At 39.4% G+C, this 22,893-nt stretch overlaps 1 protein-coding gene across 3 annotated transcripts in view; it reads right to left on the bottom strand.

The window, feature by feature from the left end:
• Positions 1-577: 577 nt before the first annotated feature.
• Positions 578-22,893, bottom strand: part of ALDH1A2 (aldehyde dehydrogenase 1 family member A2) — a 56,567-nt gene continuing 34,251 nt past the window's right edge. For all 3 annotated transcript variants that reach the window (XM_069026221.1, XM_069026219.1, XM_069026220.1), the window contains 8 exons: positions 21,587-21,715; positions 21,343-21,456; positions 12,330-12,432; positions 9,681-9,865; positions 8,797-8,961; positions 8,220-8,377; positions 7,354-7,428; positions 578-2,835 (listed from right to left, as the gene is read on the bottom strand). In XM_069026221.1, the coding sequence (XP_068882322.1) occupies positions 2,763-2,835; positions 7,354-7,428; positions 8,220-8,377; positions 8,797-8,961; positions 9,681-9,865; positions 12,330-12,432; positions 21,343-21,456; positions 21,587-21,715 (1,002 nt within the window). In that variant the 3' untranslated portion in view covers positions 578-2,762. The remainder of the gene's footprint in view (positions 2,836-7,353; positions 7,429-8,219; positions 8,378-8,796; positions 8,962-9,680; positions 9,866-12,329; positions 12,433-21,342; positions 21,457-21,586; positions 21,716-22,893) is intronic.

Raw genomic sequence — 22,893 nt, forward strand, 5'->3', positions numbered from 1 at the left:
CAATGAAGGAGCTTGGCTGTATTAACTGAGGAGTTACTTTACCTAAATAGGCACCATTTCAAAAAGGAATGTAGTTCCTGGCAATGAAAGTAACCTGGAATAAAGGCATTGCTTGAGGAACAGTTGTATAGTACCTGGCCATATGAATTCAGTCTGTCCCTGTCCCATTTCAGCATTTTGAAACCAAAGATAAGTAGGCTATCACTCCGTAAAAGATCTGAGTGTTAATTTAATAATCTCTGTGAAACATCTACTGGAGAAAGAAAAGGCATCATGATTTTTTAAAACATTATCCAAAAATCAAGCTGTGATGCAGCAGTTTTCAGGGGTGCCCCACTGGTTTTGATGACTTCAGACCTGCCCCAATAACTAAACTTTATGACTAGAAGGGTGAGGATGAACTTTGACTATGACCTAGATCTGCAATTCACAAGTGTTTTCATACAGCTGCAATAATATTCCAGAAAATGTAATTGGCCTTTTACTTCGTTCACTTTTGCAAATGAAAATAAAGCTACTGTGAGAACAGATCTTTTGCTAAGAAAATATTTTTTTTAATATTTTTATAGCTCTGTCAACAATAAAGGAGTCTCACAGTCTAAAGTCTTTCTCTAAACCTTTTTAATGGAAAAAACTTCATAGAAAATATCCTTTTACTTTTTTAATAACATATAACTATATACATGATTAAAAACTGTAACAAAAAGCTGCAGGGACTGGAAAAATGTTTTGTTGGATCCATGCAGATGGTACATCTAAAAAAGGATTTCACAAATCCATGTACATCAAATGGAGCTGCAATGACAGGGTTGGAAAAAATGGCCACTCTATATTATTTACCTGAAGGTATTGGGAATAAAGCACAGACATACAAAATACACGAAAAGAATACAAAAGAGTACATGGTGTAAATGCTGTAAGCACAGGAAGTTTCTTTTTAAAGTAAATAGGAGAAAAGAAGGAAAATCTCCTTTTTCACATTTTATATTGCAGTTTAAAATATAACTAATCTCTTACTTGCTGTATTTTGTTTTTCATCACTCTGACATACACTACAGTGGAAGTATATGGCATTTGAATTTAACAACTCAGGAATACTTTGATTTATCTCCGTGTCTGTGAATGTACTATCAGATCTGAATAACGACATGTATACTTATTGCTTTAAAAACACATACACAATTTGACATGAGTTACAAAATATTGAGGGCCACCACACTACAAAGTGCTGGAGACTCTTGTCCTGATCCAGCAGTATGGTGAAGGACACATACAACTTCAGATCTAAGAGGAGTTCCTCAGAGAGTAAAGGAAAGTAAGAACATGCAGAAGTTAGTTGCTGATTAGGTCTGGAGTTTTCAACAGTTCATAGCACAGACTCTGCAGCTACGAAAACTTACACCTGAGGCTGTAATTCTGTCACCCCAGATCATGTCGCTACACTGTGTGGATGATTTACCATACTTCTAAAATAGATTTTCTTAATTCTAAGTTAAGCATAAAATGAAACCTCTTTTTAAAAAACTGTGGGGAATGATGAGCTCTGCAGCTGGAAAGAAGAAAAAGATAGTGTTTAGTTTGTCAGTGATATATTGGAAGAGATTCTGTAGGCAGCAGGTAATAATGTGTCAGGCTTTAAACACCTCACTTCTGAAAGAACTTGCTCATATTTTTGTCCTGGGCCAAGAAAACCCAAATATAATTGAAAACTCAGTACCAGCCAGTAACATCACCTGAGGTGCACAAGCAAGGTGAGGATGGCAAGACATTATTTAGTAAAAGCTGTAACAATTACTGTATGATTATCAGTGTAATCACAGGCAGTTTAATAGCAGACAAATAAATGGAGCCTGTGTGTGCATATATTCATTTAAAAAAAGAAAAAAGGCGAAAGCAACAACAGTAACAACAACAACAACAACAAAACTAGACAAGCAGTGAAAGCTGAAGTATTCTGTGAAGCCTTGGAATCTGTTCCTGTTCTCGTTAACACCCACCCACCCTGTCTGGCCTTGCTCTTTTGGCAGGCAGGTAAATCCGTTCAAGTTCCTGTAAGTGAAGGAGGACTTTTTGCTTATAGCAAGACATCAAGTAATTATGAAAATGAGCTTTGAAATCCAAATTGCTGTGGGCCATGAAAGCCAAATCTCACTGATAAGTATTTGGCTTTCATTGTCCATGAAGCAGATTGATTCCCTCCCCGGTCTGACCTCTTTGTGTGGGCATGCTAATTGGAAAGTTGCCACTATACCAGGTTTGGGGCTATTACTGTTCAGAGTCTTTTATTTTTTAAGAACATCAATGCTACTTGTTTGTGTTGGTCATTACTAGTGTTTTGGGTAAAATCTGGCTTGTAGAGCCCTGATTGAAATGACAATGTCAGTACAAGGCAGATCTGTTTGAGAAGGCAACCTGAAAGCAGTAAGACTTATTTTGTTTATTTAAAGAAGAGATAAATGTGTATGTGCATGCACTTGCATTTAACAGTTTTATAGCTGGAACCGTTATTAAATGATGCCCAGTAGCAATTTTATCTCGTTATGATTTGTTTTATAAAGATGTAATGATTCTCAGGAGAGTTTTATGAAAACATGCAGAGTTGGTTTGCGTTACGTACGCAGTTATGTGCCCAGTATATTTGTTGCAACTTAATTTCTTAAATATATATTGCGTAACACTTTTTATTCCTGAGTGCTGGTCTCCATAAGGAATAGAGAAAGTGGCATCATGTGCTCTTCTGCACAACACGGTCCTTTGTCATTTTAGGAGTTCTTCTGAGGGATCTTTATTGTCACAGTTTTAACTTCAGAATATTCTCTCAATCCACATTCACCCCTAAAAAACAAATTGCAGCATCAGCTTATACCAGGTATTGTTTATCAAGCAAAAATCTGCTACATGATTTCTTGATAAAGTTAAGATATAACCCTAAATTGAAGTTCAGTTTAGTCAAAAGAACAATGGATGGCTCCAGAATTCGATAAGGAGATACAGAACATTAAACCCAGAAATACTCACTATGTGCTGATGGAGCTTTTGGGAGTGAATTGATGTCCTCTGTCCTTTCTAGACCTTGAAAATGTCCAAACACCAAGACCTACCCCACCTACCCCAGTGAAATTACTGCTTATATTTGCAATCGAGAAAGGGAAGGTCCACACTGAGTACAATGAGAAATTAACCACTCACAACTGTGGGTAAAGATGAACTTGACTCCTAACCTGCTGATCTTTTCTCCCTAACAAAATATCCAGCAGTAGAAATCACCATTTGCAAATAATGTGGAAGAGGGTTCAGCTTGCTCAGATTCCCTTCAATGACTCCCTATAGAATTCCTAATTTTGTCCTGGCACAGGACCTTATATAAGATCCTCCATACTGCTAGAAACCAGGCACTTACTAGGTCCCAGTCATCTGACACATGGCTGTGAGGGGTACATGTTCTGCTTTGGATAGATTATGCTTAAAAAGTGGGTGGTTTTGTTTGTTTTAGTCATCTGTAGCCTGGCTCATCTCTTTGGCCACTCTGCTGAGGTTTAGAGTGGATGTTGCATGGCTTCTTGGGACTTAATGCTTGTCTTCTCTGAAGTACAGGTATTTCCATTTTCCCGTGCCTATTTTGAGTAATGGAGAAGTCTCTTTATGTCATTAGTTAAGTTATAATATGTCTTCTAGATGCTGTGTATGTAAAGCAAACACTGTCCCCACCTCAGAACAGGTGCAGTCCAAGTCTGGAAGTAGAGTATCTTTTCCATATTAACTCAATGAGGATTTTTTTGCAGGAACTCTTCCAGACATTTGTTTCTTGGTTGAATTTTTATCCCCACCTCTAAAACACACACAGTATTGCTTTATTACTTATATTAAAATTTAGAACATGCTGCCATGGATAAGATGTTAACATGTTTACTATTTGATACTGCCTCCCCTCTGGATTCTCCTGTGCAGGACTTAATGCCAAGTGAACCATAAAGAATATTTCAGAGGAATTCCTCAGAGCCTCCTTCTAATACGTGTTTCACAATGGAGTGAGAGGCCACTGTTCAAGGCAATTAAACCCCTCTGGAGGCCTCCGGTGTTGCATAACTGATTTTGTATTTACTTCTACACTGCGAATTTTACACAAAATGTAACACTGGGGTGAAACTGCTGTAACCTTCCTTGGAAAGTTAATTCATTTGAGCAGAAGTACCAGCCCACGTTACTTCATCTGCAGTTTTGAAAGCTGATGTGCCTGTTGGCTTAGTAAGCCTTGTATGTGATATGCTGGTTAGTATTTAAGGGATACATCAGACTGGTGATTCAGTAGGCATTTTTAAGATTTACCAGAGTCTAAGTACCTGCAAGCAAATATTAGTGAAGACTTTTTTACATGTAAAAGATTCCTGTTGATCTGTACCATGCCACCCTCAGCTTTCAGTAGAAAGTGGTGGATTTGTCTCCAAAGGATGACCAAAAACTTCAGCTATTTATCAGAAGCATTCCCTTAGGGGGCTCAGTGGAAGCTGTCACCAGGAGCTGCCTGGAGCCCAGAAACTAATGCTAAGAAGTGTCTGTGTGGAAGTTTCTGGATTCAGCAGGGCTGCTGTGTAGCTCCAGACACCCATTGGACACATTTTTGCAAGTCAATAGATAGCCCAGCTGACAGCAGCTAGTGACTTTATGTATGTTCCAAATGCCACTTGGTTTCTCATCTTGGTCAGCCAAACAAAATTAGAGACATTTATTGTCCGTTTCTTCAGCTCATGGCTTCATGGCTTTACACGTTCTGGTCAATAGTTTGGAAAGGGACAACTGTGATGAATTCTAAGGCAAGTATTTTTCATAAGTTAAAAAGCTGCACTTGCTGAATAGGAAGATGGGTTATGCCAGATATTCAGAGCAGAAGAGTCAGTGTATGTTCAATCAAAGGGCTTGACTGTACCCACAGCCTAATACAGAGAGTAAAGCCATCCTATTCTATGGCAACTCTGGGTCTTCTTGGATTGCAGTTTGGTATCAGAGTGAGAACAAAGGTTGTGTCTGTGAAAAGGAAGGAGCCCACGTGTCAAATCTGCATGGTGCTGTCCCTTGGTTATGTAGGTGTGAGGGAAGTGGAACAAATTTCTTTTTAAAAAGAAGTAGTACATACTCTCTTCCCTCCCTCAGTCCAAGAGAAAAAAAGATGAAAAGAATTGCAACTCCAAGCCATTCTCCTGCTTGCACTTGTTTTTTTGAAAGCAGGTGTGCACTGCTGTATCTCAGAACTATCCAGACAATAATAATTCCTGTGACATTAAAGGAGAGTTCTGAAGTAGAACTTCCTTCACTTGAAGACATTTGGACAGAGGAGAGAATTTTGGGGAACTCTAATGCAAAATGGCCACACGTGGCTATCTGAGGTGAATCACGCAATTTTTAGTTACAGGAATTAAATTTTACATCTCCCAGGTAGTGATAAAAAGCTTTAAAGAAACATGAATGAAAGAAATCCAAACCCATGTCTTTTAGACCCCTTCAATAATACAAGAATATTTTAAGTAGTCTTAATGCAAACATAAAACACCTGTATTGTGTACATGAGTTTTGGTTCTCTACCAGGATGCACATACTCTGCTACATTTTGTGGGAGTGTAAAATAACAGATCTCAACTTGGTGTTGATTTTCTGCCCATGTGTGATGAAAACATGTGAATTTAAATGCAGGACCAAAACAAGTCCCAGATAATGCAGTGCTGGCACAGGCAGCACAGTGGCCCAGTTATGATCTGGCTGCAACACAGTGTCACCTTAGTAATGACACACTTTTGTATAGACACTTTTTTTTCTTTAACTGCCCAACTCAACATTATTTATGCTGTAAAATGTATCCCTTAAAAACAAGAATCAAGGAAACTGGCATTTTAATAAAAAGTATGGTGGTATTAATGCAAGGTGGAGGAGGTAAATTAGAAGGTGATATCTGATCAAAGAAGTTCTGAAAGGAGTAGAATAATTACTCATAGGTAGATTTTCAGGCATCTTTGTGAGATGGAGATTATTGCCATTCCAAACTTTTATTGTTTATGACGAATACTTTCAAAGCTGTAGTGGGAATCAAGTGTGCAATTACCACAGAGTTTTCCACGAGAGCTGGGGTGCTGCCTGGGTTTCCCCCCACTTTCAAGAACTCTACAACATCGATATGTGAATATTTTGCTTGCACAGTTTAACCTCTCTGGAGTCAGTGGGGTCACCCCTGGGTGTCAAGTTACTCATGTGCTCTATGAGCTTAGTAGTTTCAGAATATTTTCACAATGATAAGAGTTAGATGACCTGACACATTTATGCCAGTGTGAGATCACCTCATAACTCATGAATGTGAATAGTATGAATGTGTTATTCAAAGCACTCCTTAACGAGGGAAAATACTTCAGACTACATAGAGCTTATTTTATAGATCAAGTTGTATACTTCAACATATTTAAAGTTTTAAAGAGTTTGACCTTACTTTAGTTTTACTGCTGAGTTTGCCATTAGCCATAAGCTATTTTGAAAGCTTAGGTGAGACATATCTGGTACACATGCCTCCTGCACAGAAATTAATTGAATCCTTGGTATGTAACCAATCTGGGGCTGATGCAATTGCTAAACGTCTTTGTGATTGTAATGAGAATGAGAAACTGGTCAGACTTTAAATTAGGTACATGGGACAGTATTTGAGCGTGGAGATCCATTTCAAAATATTTGGCACTTAGTGCTAAATGGAATAAGAAAGACAGAAAGCTTTATAGTGGCAAGTGATTTGTTTTCAAAGGGATGTAAACACATTTGTTTCCTTCTCTAGGCCTGATTGCATGTAATATTATTTAAAAATCTGCAAGCTGGTAACTTTTTTATAAAATTCAAATGCACCTATATTTATAAATATAGTGAAAACTGAAGAAAGGAAAGGAAAAACTAGCAAGAGGGTTTTTGGCAAAACAACTCTGAAACAATTACACCAAACCAGTCAACAAGCACTCAGCAGCACCAAAGAGAGAGTCTTTCTGAAAAGTGATGGTTAATATGGCTAAAAAAACCTGCCAGAAAACACAGGTTACAAGTTCAGAAAAATACTCAGAAATTTTCAGTTCCTTTCAGGATAAGAAGAGAATTCCAGTAAGTTAGTTTGCAATGTTTAAAAAAAAAAAGAAGAAGAAAAGAAAAAAATAAGTGGTCTTACCATGCAAATCAATTGCATTTAGAACTGACAATGATTAAAGGTCACCTTATATTATACCCTGAGTCTCAGGCTGGAATATTTCTGGAACTTAATTTGCATGGAAGGATTCACTATTGTTGATTAAGTTGTAGAGCTGAAAACCATTTAGAAAACAGAAGTGTAATACTTACATCTCTCTCCCATTGCCAGACATTTTGAATCCTCCAAAAGGACTTTGGGCATTTAAGGCATTGTAGCAATTTATCCTGTAACAGGAAGAGGCATTAAGTCCAGCTGCACTGCCAGAGAGACCTTTGGATAACTCAGAGAGAGGCTGAAACTTGTGGAGCTACAGACACTCTATACCTCTTAGTAATAACACACTTGTTTCACGATGAAAAGAAATGAAGGATTTATGCTACAAAAACAACATTCTGCTTCTTACTCCTAAGGAGAATTGGATTTGACCTGTGAGGGCCAAAGGGAGCACCATACCCTTGGACACAGCTTCAGTAATGAACTCTTAATCTGCTGCCAAACCTCAGTGCCAGTTTTTAACAAACAGTTGTTAGATTTGAATTTTCCCTTTTTCTCCCTAATTTCTTGCAGATCCTTAGTTTACTTAGGTTTAACATACTAAATGGCAAGCTACTAAACTCTAGAGTTGGCATTACCTATTCCTAAAGACTGGAGAGGAGGTGTCCCCTCAGTTCCTTAATGCTGTAGAAAGTGCACAATTCTTTGTGCCTTTAGCAGACTCCTCCCAGGATTCCTGTGCTCACCAGAAAGGATCGTTTATCCTGTTTGTTTTCAGCAAAGCCACTCAGCAGGGCTGCCGTGCTCCTGGGAAGCAAGGTGCTTTCCAGCTCCACCAGCATTCCCCAGCAGTGAGCAGCCACAGCACCTCCCCACTGCTGTTCCGTGGCTTGGCTAGCGATCCACCATGAGGATGGGCTGCATAAATAGTCTTAACAAAGGGTGCAAAACTGAAGTGAAATGACGATAGTGAGTCAAACTCTTTATCTTCAAGAGTGGGAGTGGGATAACTTCTGCTTACCACACTGTCCCAGCCTGCATTGCTGAAGAGACTGTCAGGGCCTTGTTTATGTCGTTTGTAAATACAGCAGCTACCAGGCCAAAATCAGAATTATTGGCTCTCTCTATAACTTCATCCATGGTTTTAAATCTCAGTATTTCTTGAACAGGCCCAAAAATCTGCAACAAAGATTAATAATTAATAAACCAGCCCCCTCAGAGGCATTTTATTAATGTTTTATTCTGCTTTTTAAATTATCTTCTCTCTCCTAATTATACTCTTTAAAATTTTCCCCAGAAAAATTTAGTGATAAATAGTGATAATATCTGTCTGTAAAACTGCATGATTCCCAAAGCAGTTCTCAGTGGAACTCGTCCATTCTACCTCTATCTCCTCTTTGTTGTCTGAGACCTTACAGTCAATGAGCTTCATTACCCAACTGATGTTACTTGCTGTGTGCATAAGGAGTTCTGAAAAGATTTAGTTTTTTTAATATAGTGGTAATTTTCACTCTGAAGCTTTTGTCTTAGGAATTTAACAAAAGAAAAAGGTAAAATTTAGGACATTCTAAAAGGATCTTGCCCACATGTGTGAATACCTCCTCCTTGGCAATCCGCATGTCATCTGTTACATTGGAAAACACCGTGGGTTCAATGAAGAATCCCTTTCTTCCCAGCCCTTTTCCCCCACATTCAAGTTTTGCTCCTTCAGTAATGCCACTTTGAATCAGTTCCAAGATCTTGTTGTATTGTTTTTTATCAATCTGAAAGAGAGAAGAAGCTGTTTGATGTGCAGACCATGTACTTGACCATATAGTCCAAATGGGTGTTTTTAGGCAAGTCATGTTCCAGTGAGTTGTTTCCTGCTTCCATTCACTGCTCTTTGAGCTGCAGATGCCAAAGATCTACAGGCAGGTGCTGGTTGTAACCTTAGGCTCAGGCTTCTTAAGGATGTGTCACCTTATGTTTGTGGCTTAACACACTTGCTGAACAATCTAGTTTATAAGCACAAACAAAGGAGATCATTAATTTTCGTCCCTGGTTAACTTCCTGAAAATGTTATAAGCCCAGCTGGTTATTAGTGGCAGGAACATTTTATAAAGACTTATTTCTGATTATGCCCATCTTTTGCCTAGAATTCCTGGATCTCCAGGCATAGTCATGGTTGTAGACAGTTCTTGAAAGTAAGTGCTCACAGCAACTTTTGAGAGCTTCTCACAGCTTACAGCTGTATTTTGGGGGCTGAAGATCCAAGTCTTGCTCTTAAAACTGGGAGGCAAACATTGAGATTTTTTTATTTAACAAGAAACATGTCAGAGCTGCACAGATTATTTACTCCTTTAGAATTTTAATCTTGAAAACATGTATTGTGTCAGCTACCCTGGACCCTGAGCGAGTGTGCACTGACTGACCTCTGCCTTAGTGGAGTTCAAACACCTCCAGGCACCTCCTGGGCTGTAGAGCCAAAGTCTTACTCCTTTACCTGTGGACCTTGTTCTGTAGTTGGGTCAAAAGGACTTCCCACAACTCTCCTCTTTGCACGTTCTACACTTCTTCTAACAAACTCTTCATAGATTGATTCTTCCACATAAATCCGTGAGCCTGCAGTACAGCATTGACCTTGATTGAAGAAGACCCCTTGGTGAGCTTGTTCCACAGCATAGTCCACTGAAAAACCAAGACAGCACCTGTTGCACTGGAACACCATAGGCAAATCTGCCTTTGCACTGGTGTTGTGTGTATTACACATTCATGAATCTTCAGAAGCAGGATTTTGTTAAATAAAACTAAATCAAAACATTCTATAGTTGTGTCAGGTCATAAATGAGGATGATGTCCCTTAAGACAGTGCTTTAGCAGTCAATAGGTGTAGGGTATGCAAGAACTTCACCAGTGTCTTACATCCAGCAACATGTCATTCACCAAGTAAAACTCTTAAGGGAAGCAGGATGTGCCCCACATAAAGACATCTGACTGGGTCTTTATAGGAGGGGAAAATTTGTCTGTGATCCCAAGTTGGCACTGTGTTTAATAGTTCGTGTGAGAATTGCAGCAAACCAAATACTTGGGAGAATTTTACTTTGATAGTGGAAAGACCTGTCCTTCCCCAAAAGCCAGATTCTTTTCCTGCAACACAGAAGCTTCCTGTTGGTCCATGCAGATGACTGGGTAAGTCTTTAAAATTATAGGTCTGTTATAGACCTATGTTATAAACCCTTGATTTCTACTCTAACTTCCTTGGATGTACAACTAACACATTCTGTCCAAGCAGGAGAGAGGATCCAGTAATATTTAGACATTCAAGGCCACATTCTTACATTGAGTGTAATAACTGACTAGACAAGAATAATGAATTCATCCCTAAACAGTGATGCCCTACAGCACTGTAATACCTCTGTTACCAGCTGTAGCACTTTGGAACATTGCTTAAAGTATAATCTTTCATGGACTAAACAAAGCAACAGTGCTTTACTTTCAGCACATTCTAGACAACTGTGTCTAACAGAAATGTCCTTTTCTGCCCTCAGTGTGGTCTTTAGAAAAATTATATCGGGTGTTCCCTGGACCACATTCAAATTTTCCCTGGCAGCTCCATGGAGATTGAAAGCACTAGTGGATAGCTGTGATTAACTAATGTTTCTTCCTCTATTGTTAAGAGTTTTTCACCATGAGGGGCTCTAACCATTCTTCTCTGGTTTTTTGGTGCACTAAACCTTCAACAGCTTTATCATGCTTTCTGCTAACTTTTGGCACACAGTGTTCCTCAAGCAGAACAAACAGCTCCTTTGGAATGGTGAGCCAATTGCTGTTTTTAAATAATCAGAGCTTTGAAGTCTTAATCTTAGGCCAAGTGCTGGAGGTTGTAATTGTGGGAAGACCAGAGAGCAGTTGTCCTTCCCCCGTGGAAGGTCGTAATACAGACCTGCCCCTGGCACGTGTCACTCTGCTAGAAATGTTTAGGTGATCAAGTCTGAGTTAGTAGGTGAGGGACATTTGAGGTGTGGTGATATCTAGTGGGAGGTGGAGATGAGTAACTGAGGTAGAAGACTGTAATATCTGTGTCTGGCTCCAGCTGACAAGAGCTTTTTTAGCTTACCCGGGTGACTGTGACTGAAATTTCAATCCTCGACTTGGTAAAGCATTTCTACGTAGAAAAGCTACTGGAAGTTGTCAAGCTTTCCCTAGTTTTTCAGATATTGATAAGTTTTGAAAATGGATACAGGATTGTAACCATCTCCTGTAATTCATGCTATTCAAAACCATTCTATTCACTTCCCCCTTTTAAATTAGAAGACCAAATCCTTATGTGTCTATTTATTGGGGTTGCAAAGTTCTCAGAAAAGGCATTGAGTACAATGTGCCTGCATACAGCCTGAAACAAGAGCTCAGAGCAAGGTGTGAACCATCTCATTCATCTTAACGGGCTGTTAACTTCAAAACCTCCTGCTGACAATTTAGATATCAATATTTTAACTGTTTCATTGCTGATCATTTAAGCAGAAACTTCCAGTTTGTGTTTATATCCTATCCTAAACAGCTGTCCTGTACCTTCTCAGGTGCCAAAAATCTCAGCTGCACAACATCATACATCTGCCAAAATTTTCAACTCCCTGCTAACAGTGGCAGTGAGCATATTTCAATACACAATTCTTCAGCTGTGAAAATTTTAAAAATTGAATAATCTCCCTTTATAGCTATTTAACAAAGGAATACTGCACTGATTAGATTAGCAAGTCAAGTGTACATAAAAGCCCTCCCTTTTTATAATTGCTGTGAAACAAAAAAATCACAGAATTTCCAGATTTAAAGCACTAAATCACCTTGCTGCAGAGCATAGGATGGCAAATGTGTGTGGGACTATGACTGTGAAAAATGCCATGTCTGTATGCTTGGTTATAACCTTTTTTCTGCTTCCTTGTTGACTATGAATCTGTGGGTTCAAATGTTGTATTTTTATAAAAGATATCACACCTTAGGATTGTAAGATTGAAAAGTGCCATTAGATACAGCTGTATTGCTTCACTTCTCTTTGTATGAAAGATGTGCCCTAAAATTAGTTAAAAAAAAAAAAAAAAGGAAAAAGACATCATGCAAACGTGTTTTTAAGAAAAATATGGAAGTGCTGACTTACAATCAGCATCTGCGAAAATAATGTTTGGGCTTTTCCCACCCAGCTCCAGTGTGACTCTCTTCAAATTACTCCTTCCAGCTGCTTCTTGGATCAGCTTCCCAACCTGAAAGGAAATGGAGACATTTTACAGGGAATGTAGTCATACAGTTCATTTTAACAGGCAGCGTTGGCTATCAGTAGAGCAGAGCTTTAAATAATCCAGCAGGTTCTTCGTTCCAAACATATTCTCATCAGTAGTGAACAGCTTTCCATTTTTTTTCCCCTAGAAATTGAGAGGGGATAAGGCACAGCACAAAGTTTGTGTACCATTCACCCATATGTAGCTATGCTAAAATGGCTTGGGGCTTTCTTTTAGGGCATTTTAGGAGGGCTGAATTAGAAATTTGAAAGGGATGTAACTAGAATTACTTCCATCCAAACCACTGTCATGTTCACAAGGCTTAATATGTCAAATTCTGATGAAATCATCCTCCTCCTCTGCAGGATTAACAGAACAGAGCAGAATAGCAAGAAGTTACAAAAGCACCATCCCACACCTGACCCGCAGCTGCACTACAGATAATCTTAATATGGGTTGAGGAGGTCAAAATCACCTCCAAAATGTCTTTGTAGATTGTGGGGTCGTCTGGAGCAGCCACAAATTGCAGATCTCACCAATGAACATGAGAGTAGATTAAATGGAGTAGCAGTCTGACAGCTACAGATTTGACGTGCTTCCACATCAGTACAGTTGGAGGGGCAGCTGTGCTCCCTGGAAATTCTCCTCTCCCTGGATCAACAAATCCAAAATAGATCAAATTTTATACAGTTGCAGTGTAACTGTGTCCATTTTGCAGCTAAGGAAGTAATCACAGGTAGAGTTAGGCTCCTACATGTTAAAACACAGGATTAAAAGTACCAATTGAATATTGAGAAGCCTAAGAACCTCGGTAAGTGCTTTATTTTAACTGGGACATGTTTTAATGTCACACAGAAAGTTAGAGGTGAAGTGAGATGGGAGTGAGTCCAGAGCTGAGCTTTTTTCTCCATGTAGTACTCTGGTCTCTCTGTCTGTTTTCTATTTCTAAGGTTATGTGAGTGAGATTCCCTGCAGCAAGGGGTTAATGGATGAGAAGCTGAACCTCTTAGAGAATTGAAGGCAGTCTGCTAGAGAAAGTTAAGTCAGCACTGGAGTAATCAGAAAGCAAATGAAACAGAAACCAGGGCCCCCAAAGAAAAAAAAACAAAGGAAAACCCCCACAGGATAATGAAGGAATTGTGAACCACTTCATGTACCTTTGTGATTAACTGTTTATCTGGTGATACCACAGTTGAGTGTGACTGAGGTTTTTTCTTTAAAAAAAAAAGAAAAAGCTTTTTTTCTTTACCCCTGTATTGATGGAATGGAGTGTTGACATTATCATGAAATTCCTTGCATATCCCCTTAATTGGAGCTGATTTTATTGCTATGTTTGACTGACAGCCAGAAGTGAACCTGAAAAAAAAAGATCCTTTCTGCCTTCCACCCCCACCACATACATCGAGCACGTCATCTGGAAATTCCAGCCTCTCAAACTGTGCTGAAAATATACACTGGAAACCAGAGTGCTGTGTTTATAGGCAGTGCCAGCCAATGCCATTCACACCCTCACTGCCTTGAACCTCCCTCTTTCAAAGAACAACAACCAGCTATTTCCCCTCAAAAATTCACAAAGAGCAGGACAGATCAAGGAGGCCAGAGCTCATCTCTCTTCCTTCCATTGTACTTTAATGTCAAAACACTTTTGTATGTGTAAGTAAAGATTTTGAAAGGATTCCATGCAAACAAGTGATTGACAAGTATGCAAGTCCAAGTATAGTATATCTGGCAAATATTAAAGTACAAAGGGCTTTGAGACAGTGCTGTTAATTTGGAAAAGCATAGTCTGAAGTATTTTTAATACAGGAACGTTGTTGTCAAGTGTCCAAGTAAAAACTTAATAGAAAGCTTCACTGTGTCTTTCCTGTTAAGAGATCAGTGTAGACATCAGGATGGTGGGGCTCATGCTGCTCAGCATTTTTGTTCCCTGTGCTCCCATTGTGCCCTGTGCGCTTACAAGTTGAGAAAAGTCTTAGGGAAGGTACCAGCACCGCGGTTATTTAGTGACAAAGGCGGCCTTTTGTGACTGACCCTCTCTTTATGGAGAAAGACAGCATGAAAAGGATAAGTGATAGTGTTGCAATCTGCATGGGCTTTCAGGACACGCTTCCCGCGGTGTCTCTCAGCTCTATCCCTGAGCTCCCAATAGGCAGCACAGCCTGGAGAGGGAACGCTGGAAAAGAGGACTCCCCCACAGATAATGGAGCTGTGTGATTATTCAGCAAGAATGTTGGCAGAGAAACCCCTGACTCCCCATCCTTGTTTTGAATAGGCTTCAAGATTGATATCAGGAGTATCCCTGGATAGCTTGTGAAGCACCATAACCTTGTAAGCTGCATGGAGGGTGAGGCAGATGTAATTTGGTCCATCTCAAAGAAAACAATTTGTTATGCAGACCAATAACAACAAAGATTAAAAAAGGATTTTGAGGCACCCCTGTATAACAAAGCTATTTGAAGGATAGTCCTGGAAGAGTCTGTTTCTGGACTGTGAATGGTGTGGCATTGGGCAGTGAGAATGTATCATGATCTAAAACATTTAATTTTTGTTTATTTATGCATTCTCTGTATGGAAGTTTAATGTTTCTTTCAAGAAGAGGCTTAAGCAGTCACATTTTAAATACCTCACGCAGAAATTTTAAAAAGTTTGTTGCCTTTCATGTTCTCTTAATTTTCTGTTTTCAGACAGAAACCTGTATTTCTAAAGCATACAGGTGGGTTTGCCTGTTACTGTTAAAGCACTGAAAGTCTCATGAGTCAAAAGCAAACCTCCAAGGTTTGTGGTACTTGCTCTTCAGCTCTGTCATTCGGAATGTCTGGGTTCTCCTTTGCTCTGAACCTTCCTTTGTTCACAGATAAACAGTAAGTCATCAGAGAACACCTGAATGCAGGGGAACTGCAGTCTAGCTGAACAGCAGGTGATTTTCTTGACACTGCCACAGACAAGACAGTGAAGGGAAGAACTGCACAGGGAGATGTATAGATTAAGAGATTCCATGAACAGTGCAAAATTTGACAGAGGAGAAATAACGCATCATCAGTTAGTTAGGCATTTAAAATAATACCCTGTATACCTTTCTTGGGATATTGAGACAATATCTGAAGAAGAGTAAGTGGTTAAAGTTACAAGAGATTGATTAAGTTTTGGGGAGATGGTGTGGCCAAACAGAAATGTTCAGTGTTTTCTGGAAGTACAGTTTTCTCTCTCCAGCTATTGTGGTACTGGATGTCAGTGTTTTGGCAAAACCCTCAAACCCATGCTGCTGTTTGCTCAGTCTGCCTTATTTTTTAAGAATTCCAGATTATATGCAAAATCTTTCTGAGAAGCATTTTAGAATCTCATGGTGTGTTCAGAGTGTGTCTCTTGCAAGGACAAGTGAATTTTAAATACTGGCACAAAGAAGAGCAGCTGTATTCGACTGTGCAATGCCCTGTGTGAGGAGCAGCCCTGCAAAGAGCATACTGAATAGTGCAGCACAAGTGAAAAGGCAATCCCAACACAAATTCCTGGAGAGAATCCTAAGCTATAAATGGGTCATTTGTTAGATCCTGGCCCCATGGAAGTCTGTGGCTAAACTCTTGTTAACGTTGATAGGACTGATACACCATCCTATTTGTATTGGGTTTAAGAAGGTGATTCCTTTAGACATGCATCTTCCATAAGCAAAGAGGCAGAACAGTTGCCCAAGGACAGCTTTCTAAATGCTACCAAAAACACAAAAGAAGGAAAAGAGAAACAACTTTTTCTCATTCAGGAGGCAGAAGCCGTCCAAGATACGATCCAAAAGATTCCACAGAGCAGGAATGAATGCTAATGTAGCCTCCCTAAATCCTTAAGAGAGGGCATGTGTGTAGCACCATTAGCTCACAGACTTCTCAGAACAGGTAAAATCACCTTTAGGATTCTTATTGCTAAAGTAGAAAATGCCAGATTGCAATTCTTCGTGAAGCCTAAAACCAGCAAGTGATTGTGTGATCCAGGAGAGCTCACACAGCTCAGTGCCTGTGCAGTAGGAAGACATTCTGTCTACATCATGCATTGGGACAGTCATCTCACTTCGGAAATGAAAGGAGAATCCTGCTGAGTAAATTAGAATCAGTGGTAATACAGCTGTTAGCTACAAACATTTGTTTGGCATGAATCAATCTCAACTCTCCTGTAGTTTGCTTTGATGGTCTCTCTAGTATCTTGTTGACTAATGATGAGATCATGGTTTGTTAATCTAAGTGCATAAAGAAAACATTCTGCCAAGCAAAATGCAGACTCTTTTGCTGGGGTTTATTGCAGTTGTTTATAGACATTTTGTTTACACAGGCATCCAAAACAATTTGTTGGATATTTATTTGGGTTACTCTACTAAACTGCCTGAACACAGACCTGAATCCTATCTTAAATCTGTCTGCATTTTAATGGCTCATAGTTTGAACAAAGTGGAAACCAGCCACTTAGGATATATTTCTTGTTGGCCAGAACTTCAGATGTTTTGTGTGCTATCTATAATTCCCATCTTGAGAGCATTTAACTGTAGGGAGCTGTAAACCGCTCTGATTTGGAGGTTACACAATTGGTTTTAAACAGAAGTTATTAGAACTCATTAAACTTTTGCAACAATTAAAATACAATTTTTATCCCAGGCAGGGCTTTAAATCTGCATTTTAAAAAATTTATAACTTCTTACTCTCCATAATCATCTCTAATTTTAAACCCAGAGCATACTGCCCTCAGCTGTTCCCTGTGCACCAGGAACTTAGAGATACACCATCCTCACACACAGTTCCAGTTCAGATGGAGCACACGGGTATTGGCTTGGGCAGACAGCTCACAGTGGTAGAATGGCTGTATTTGCAAAGCCTTAACTGAGCTCACAGATTTGAATGGAAATAAAGGCAAATGAAGAGTAAACCTGCTTCTGATGGCTACTTTTCTCTGATATTTGAAGGCCTGTCACCTTTTTTGCATAGCAAAAGTTCTTTTAGCAAATAAGAAGGTAATATGAAGAAACTCTCTGCATTTCTGATATGTGCAAAAATTGTCCCCTCATCAGCATTTGTCTTGGAATTACATAAAGCCCAGTGTTATTTCACTGGGGAGGAGACTTGTAGAACGTCTCCTGTACTTCTGAGCTTTGCAGCCTAACAGCAGACACATGGGAATGCCAGACATCCTGAGTTTGGATCTGTTCTTAAACTCAGAAATTGGAAAATACTAATTTTAATTAAATTGTTGCTAGTAATTTTTTTAAAGGAACTCAGTGAAGAAGCTGAGGCAGAGAGGGGCAGTGCAAAAGGAAAAGGCATGTACAGTAAACAACAGGGATAGTGGGACACAGCTGAGCTTTACAGTACCTCTCCCATGGTCCCAGTGAGTTTCACCCTGAAGCTTGGATCAAGAAGAAATTCAGTAAGATGTAATGAGATATGTAAATCGATTATGGGCTTTCAAGGGAAGGTAGGAAAAGGATAGGAGCAACTGTTAACATGGTCATATTGGCTGGAAAAAAGTTTGGTTATGGCAGTTTAAATTTCCTCTGATTGTGGAAGATGAGGAAAAAATGTGTCAGTGAAGCCTGAGAGGAGATTGCTGTAATTAAGGAGGATCATGGATTAGCCCTGGTTCACTAAAACCAACACAGTAAAAATAAACATTTTGGTTCAAATGCCTATACCAAACAGGCTGCTGAAGAGTGAACCGAAGCAAGCAGAGAAGCCAGGAAAGCTACTGGAATCAAAGGAGACACGGTGTTTTTAGGTGGGCTTTCACACTCAGTATGATTTTATTTCTTTCAGTGTGACAGTTGTCAGAGTGAAATCCATAGCCTGCCAGGTGTTTGCAGAACCCTTCCCCTTCCTAGTGAGCTATGGAGGGAAGAGTTTTGAGATCTGTGTCCTTGGGGATTGGGAGAGGGAGATGATCCACATGAGAGTGTTTCATAAGAAGCAGGTAGGTTGAGGGATGAAAGAGTTGGCAGACTATTTTTTTTAATGTGTGTAGCTAACCCATAAAAGGAGGGGCAGCAGGAAAGAGGGAGAGAAGTGAAATCAAACAGTAATGGTACTACAGAAAAAGAGCTCTTCAGGATTTTTAACATATTATTTTGTGGGGCAGTGTGTGAAAAGTAAAGATCAGTATTTAAAAAAAATTCAGAGCACCTGAGAATCTAAAAACCAGAGAAGAGAGTGCACACTGGATAGCTCTAAACTAGAAATCAGAAGCAGAAGATGGAAATAATTTCTGTGTTGTCACTGCATGGGCACAGGCTTGATGTGTCCCAGTCATAAGTGTCAAGAGGTACTGGACTAATGCACGGGTGACAAGGCCATTGGCACATGGAATACAAGTGTCCACATGCACCTCTGGGCTCAAGAAGTCTGTGAGTTGATTGTCAGAAGCTGTGAGGCTGCAGCAAGGAAAGGATCACTCTACACATGCTCTCTTCTTCGGTGAGCATCTGTTACTGGTCGTGTTGCAAGATAAGGTGCGAGGCTGGAGGGCTCTGTGGTGTGGCTGTGTCAGGCTTTTTTGAGGTGAGGTCATGAACATGGCCTTTTGGCTCATATTTCTATGGATTGGGTTCTACAAATTTTGGAAAACATTAGCATTCAATTTTTTTTTTTTTTTTGGTAGGAGGAGCAGCCTGTTTTCTGCCTTTCAAGAATCCTGCAGGAAAAAGATAATAATAGCCCAGTTTTGTGATTTTTACAGGCAAATGGGGAGTTTTCAGTAGCTATAAGTATACTTCAAAGGTAAAGAACTTATATAAAAGAACCTCATGGTGAAAACTTGAGAAAAACCTGTGCTTCAGAATCTCAGTTTGAAGCTCTTTGCATTTGTACTGACAGGTTTTATCATTAACTTGCCCATCATGAACTGCCTTAACTAGCACATGGATGGAATGGAGGAATGGAGTTAATACATGATGTTTATACACCTAATGGCTATCAGAAATCCTCATCACTGGAGTGTACAGTTGACATGCTTCAGACAAGTACCAGAGAGACAAAATATTTCCATTATTATTCCACTAGAAATTGAAATCTGTTTTGGAGAAATCAGAGACTATAGTCCGGCCCATATCAGAACGTAGTGTTTAAAATGTTACAATGTTGACTTGCTGTTACAAAAATTCAGTGTTACAGGAAATCAGAAACAATATGGAATAGTTTACACTAACTCTGCATTAAAACGATCCATCTGTTCTTGCTTTAGGTTCTTAGAGAATTGCTTTTTCATCTCTGTAATGCTTTTCACTTCCTATTAGTAAGGCTTTTAAAGGTAGGCACTGAGTTAGTATAAAACCCACAGCTTTTGAGTTTAAACGCCTATTAAAACTAAAGCTGTCTGGAACTACAATAAAAATTTATTTTGGCTACAAGAGACAACTTTGAAACCTAACCCATCTGTATTTTTCCTCTTCCAAACAGTGCAACATCCTGTATAATAGAATATTTATCTTAAACAGAGACCACATATCTTTATGAAAACAATTGTTTCAACTTAATTTATGGGGGGTAATCAGCTCATATTAAAATTTTCAATATTCCAGGATGCTAATCTTAATTGGATACAGGAGATGTAATGACTAGAGTAATTCCATAGAATAATCTGAAATCTGATGTAGCCATTGACTTAGAATGTAACCTGTGTATATTAGAATCTGAAGTTGTCATTAAAAAATCATGTACAGGCAGATAGTAATTGCAAAACAACTGTGTGTGCAAATTAGGCATACGACTGCAGCTACATTTTACTGGTAATTTAGGCTTGTGTGTGACTTGCAAACTCAATTACAGAATAATTCCACCGGAATGATTCATTTGAAATATTGAGCTGGTCTCGCAATCCTTGAGCCCACCAGGGAGATACCCACATGTATCTAGCAGGGCTGCATGGTCAGTGAATTTATCAACACAAGTTAAAAAGCAAATTGCCTCACTGTGAAGAGCAGTATCCCTGCATAAAGCCTTCCACTGCCACGAGTGGGAGTCAAACATATCAAAGAGAGACTGGATCCCTGGGGTTTAGCTCCCTCCATACAATAGTTTGTCAGATTTTGAATTGAAAAGGGCTGGGTTTAGCACTCTCTAAATATAACCAGCCCTGAAACTCCCACAGAGATTCCTTTCTGTCTGCCTTCAGACGATGAGATAAGGCCCCTTCTCCTGTGACTTCAGTCTGGAGTACCTCTGTCATCCCCACCCCAACCCTGATAACAGCCAGCTTGGCACATATTTGAGAGCAAGATGTGATGAGAGTTTTGGGGGTTAGTCTTGCTGTAGACTGCAGCCTTCATCTTCAGAGTGAGCCTCCTGTCTAACATCTGCAGCATAGTCTCATAGCAAGACATTTTGGCATCCAGGAGACAACTGACTCCTTTCATCCTCTGGCCAGCTTCTTTCCATCGTTTTGGGAACAGACACCTTGGACAATCTCCTTTTCTCCCTGCTTTCTTTCCTTTTTAGGCCTCCTCCTCATCCTCAATATACTTGAATGCAGCATCAAAGTTGAAGTTATATTTGCACAATTTGCTCCCTTCCTCTCCCTTTTCCCCAAGTACAGCAGGATACACAAATTATGGATGTTAAAGCAGCACTTATGTGTGCTATGATATACACGGGATGTTCTGCCTACTTGCATGTGATTCACATCCTCATAAGCCCACAGGAAATCCCAGCAATATTTTTCCAGGCATATCTCCTGTGCTGAGGTGCCGAGCACAGCAGGGGCTGGAGGAAAGGAGCCATTTGTGCTTGGGAAGTCCTGTGGTACATAAGTTTAGCTGGGAAGGACAGACCACTGTTATTTAGATGGAGCTCTTTTACTCAGTGACAGTAAGAAATGTAGCATAAGGGCTGAAGCATTTATGCACATTTTACAGTAATGTGTTAATCCTCTTACCTCAGTGGATCCAGTGAAAGCAATTTTATCAATGCCAACATGAGAGGCTATGGCTGCACCAACAATTGGACCAAATCCTGGCAAAATATTGACAACTCCTGGTGGAAAGCCAGCCTGTCAAAATAGGAATGAATAAAGGTAAACATGACTTATGAAAACCGATAGAGCATGTTAAACCAGGCATGTGCTGGTACTTCCTTCCCTCCAAGGATAGACAGACATCACTGCCCTCAATTATTCTTACCTCCTTGATGAGGGCGCCCATATAGAGAGCACTGAGTGGTGTTTGTTCTGCTGGTTTAATAACTACTGTATTGCCACAGCACAGAGCTGGAGCAATCTTCCATGCAAACATCAGCAGGGGGAAGTTCCACTGTAGGGAAAAAAAAAGTTGATAGATGGAAAAATATTGCCGTGGTGTTTTGTTTTCAAGATGTCAAGCTGATACCTCACTTATTTCTCAGGCTGATCCTCAGCATAAATCTTTCCCAGCACAAAGCATGGATTTTTTAAAATTACTGCCATTAAGAAAGCAGCAACAGTGACTTTTTAGTTCTTTCTCTCTTGTTCAAAGAAATACAACCTCCACCTGCAATCTCCATTAAGAAAATATTATGTTATCTGTTGATTTTTTAAGTCACAATTTTAAAATTTAATTTACTGTTTTGCTATTGTCACTTTTAATTCCCCCATGAAAATAGTTCTTGCTTCTGATACATTTGGATGTTTGTTTGTTTTTGGATGTAAATTTCATATTCCTGAATACATCTTAAGATATAAAATTTATACTCAAAATGATACAATCCTTAATTGAAGGAATTACAATAAAAAGTCCATAAATGTCAATGGTCAAAGCATTTCATTTTTTCAAAGAGTTCCTACTGAGAAATTTATATGGAAGATATTAAAAGAACAGTAAAAAACAAGTTGAGAAATTCTTTGCTGATACAAAATTTTGTATCGTTATTCATTACAACTTTAACTGCAGCAGATGCTGTAGTGAATTATATTAGTTTGATGCACAAACATGCTGTGGATAAAGATAAAAGTAATGAGCCTTTTGCACAAAGGCCTGGTCCTAGCAGGTTAAGTGGATAGTCCTGCTGATTTTAGTGAAAATGTCACAGCAATAAAATAACTGTGTTTGCACAATCATTCTCACAAATGCATACAACAGTCTCTTTTAGAAGGAGAATAGAAAGTATCAGTCACAGAGTCAGCCACTGGCCAGAACGTGTTGCTGCCTGATGCATATCAGCTGCCACTCTCACAGACATCTCTTTAGCCCCTGGCTAGCTTGAAAAAATACACAACTGTCTTTCCTTCACTGAACACCCAATTTTTTACTCCCTCTGTTGTTTATAAACTCCGGAGACAAAGTGATGTTTTAATTCCATCTCCAGTACATAAACCTGGGAGGGGAGCTGTAGGGCCAGCAGTGTGCTAACAGCCTGCACTTCTAATGGCACTGCAAGGAGAGCTCACAGCACTTTTATAGGGCACTATATAGCCCTGTTTATGCTACAGCACTGCCAAAGAGCACGTTTTGAT

Source organism: Aphelocoma coerulescens, chromosome 10 (assembly GCF_041296385.1).
Source record: "Aphelocoma coerulescens isolate FSJ_1873_10779 chromosome 10, UR_Acoe_1.0, whole genome shotgun sequence".
NCBI lineage: Eukaryota > Metazoa > Chordata > Aves > Passeriformes > Corvidae > Aphelocoma > Aphelocoma coerulescens.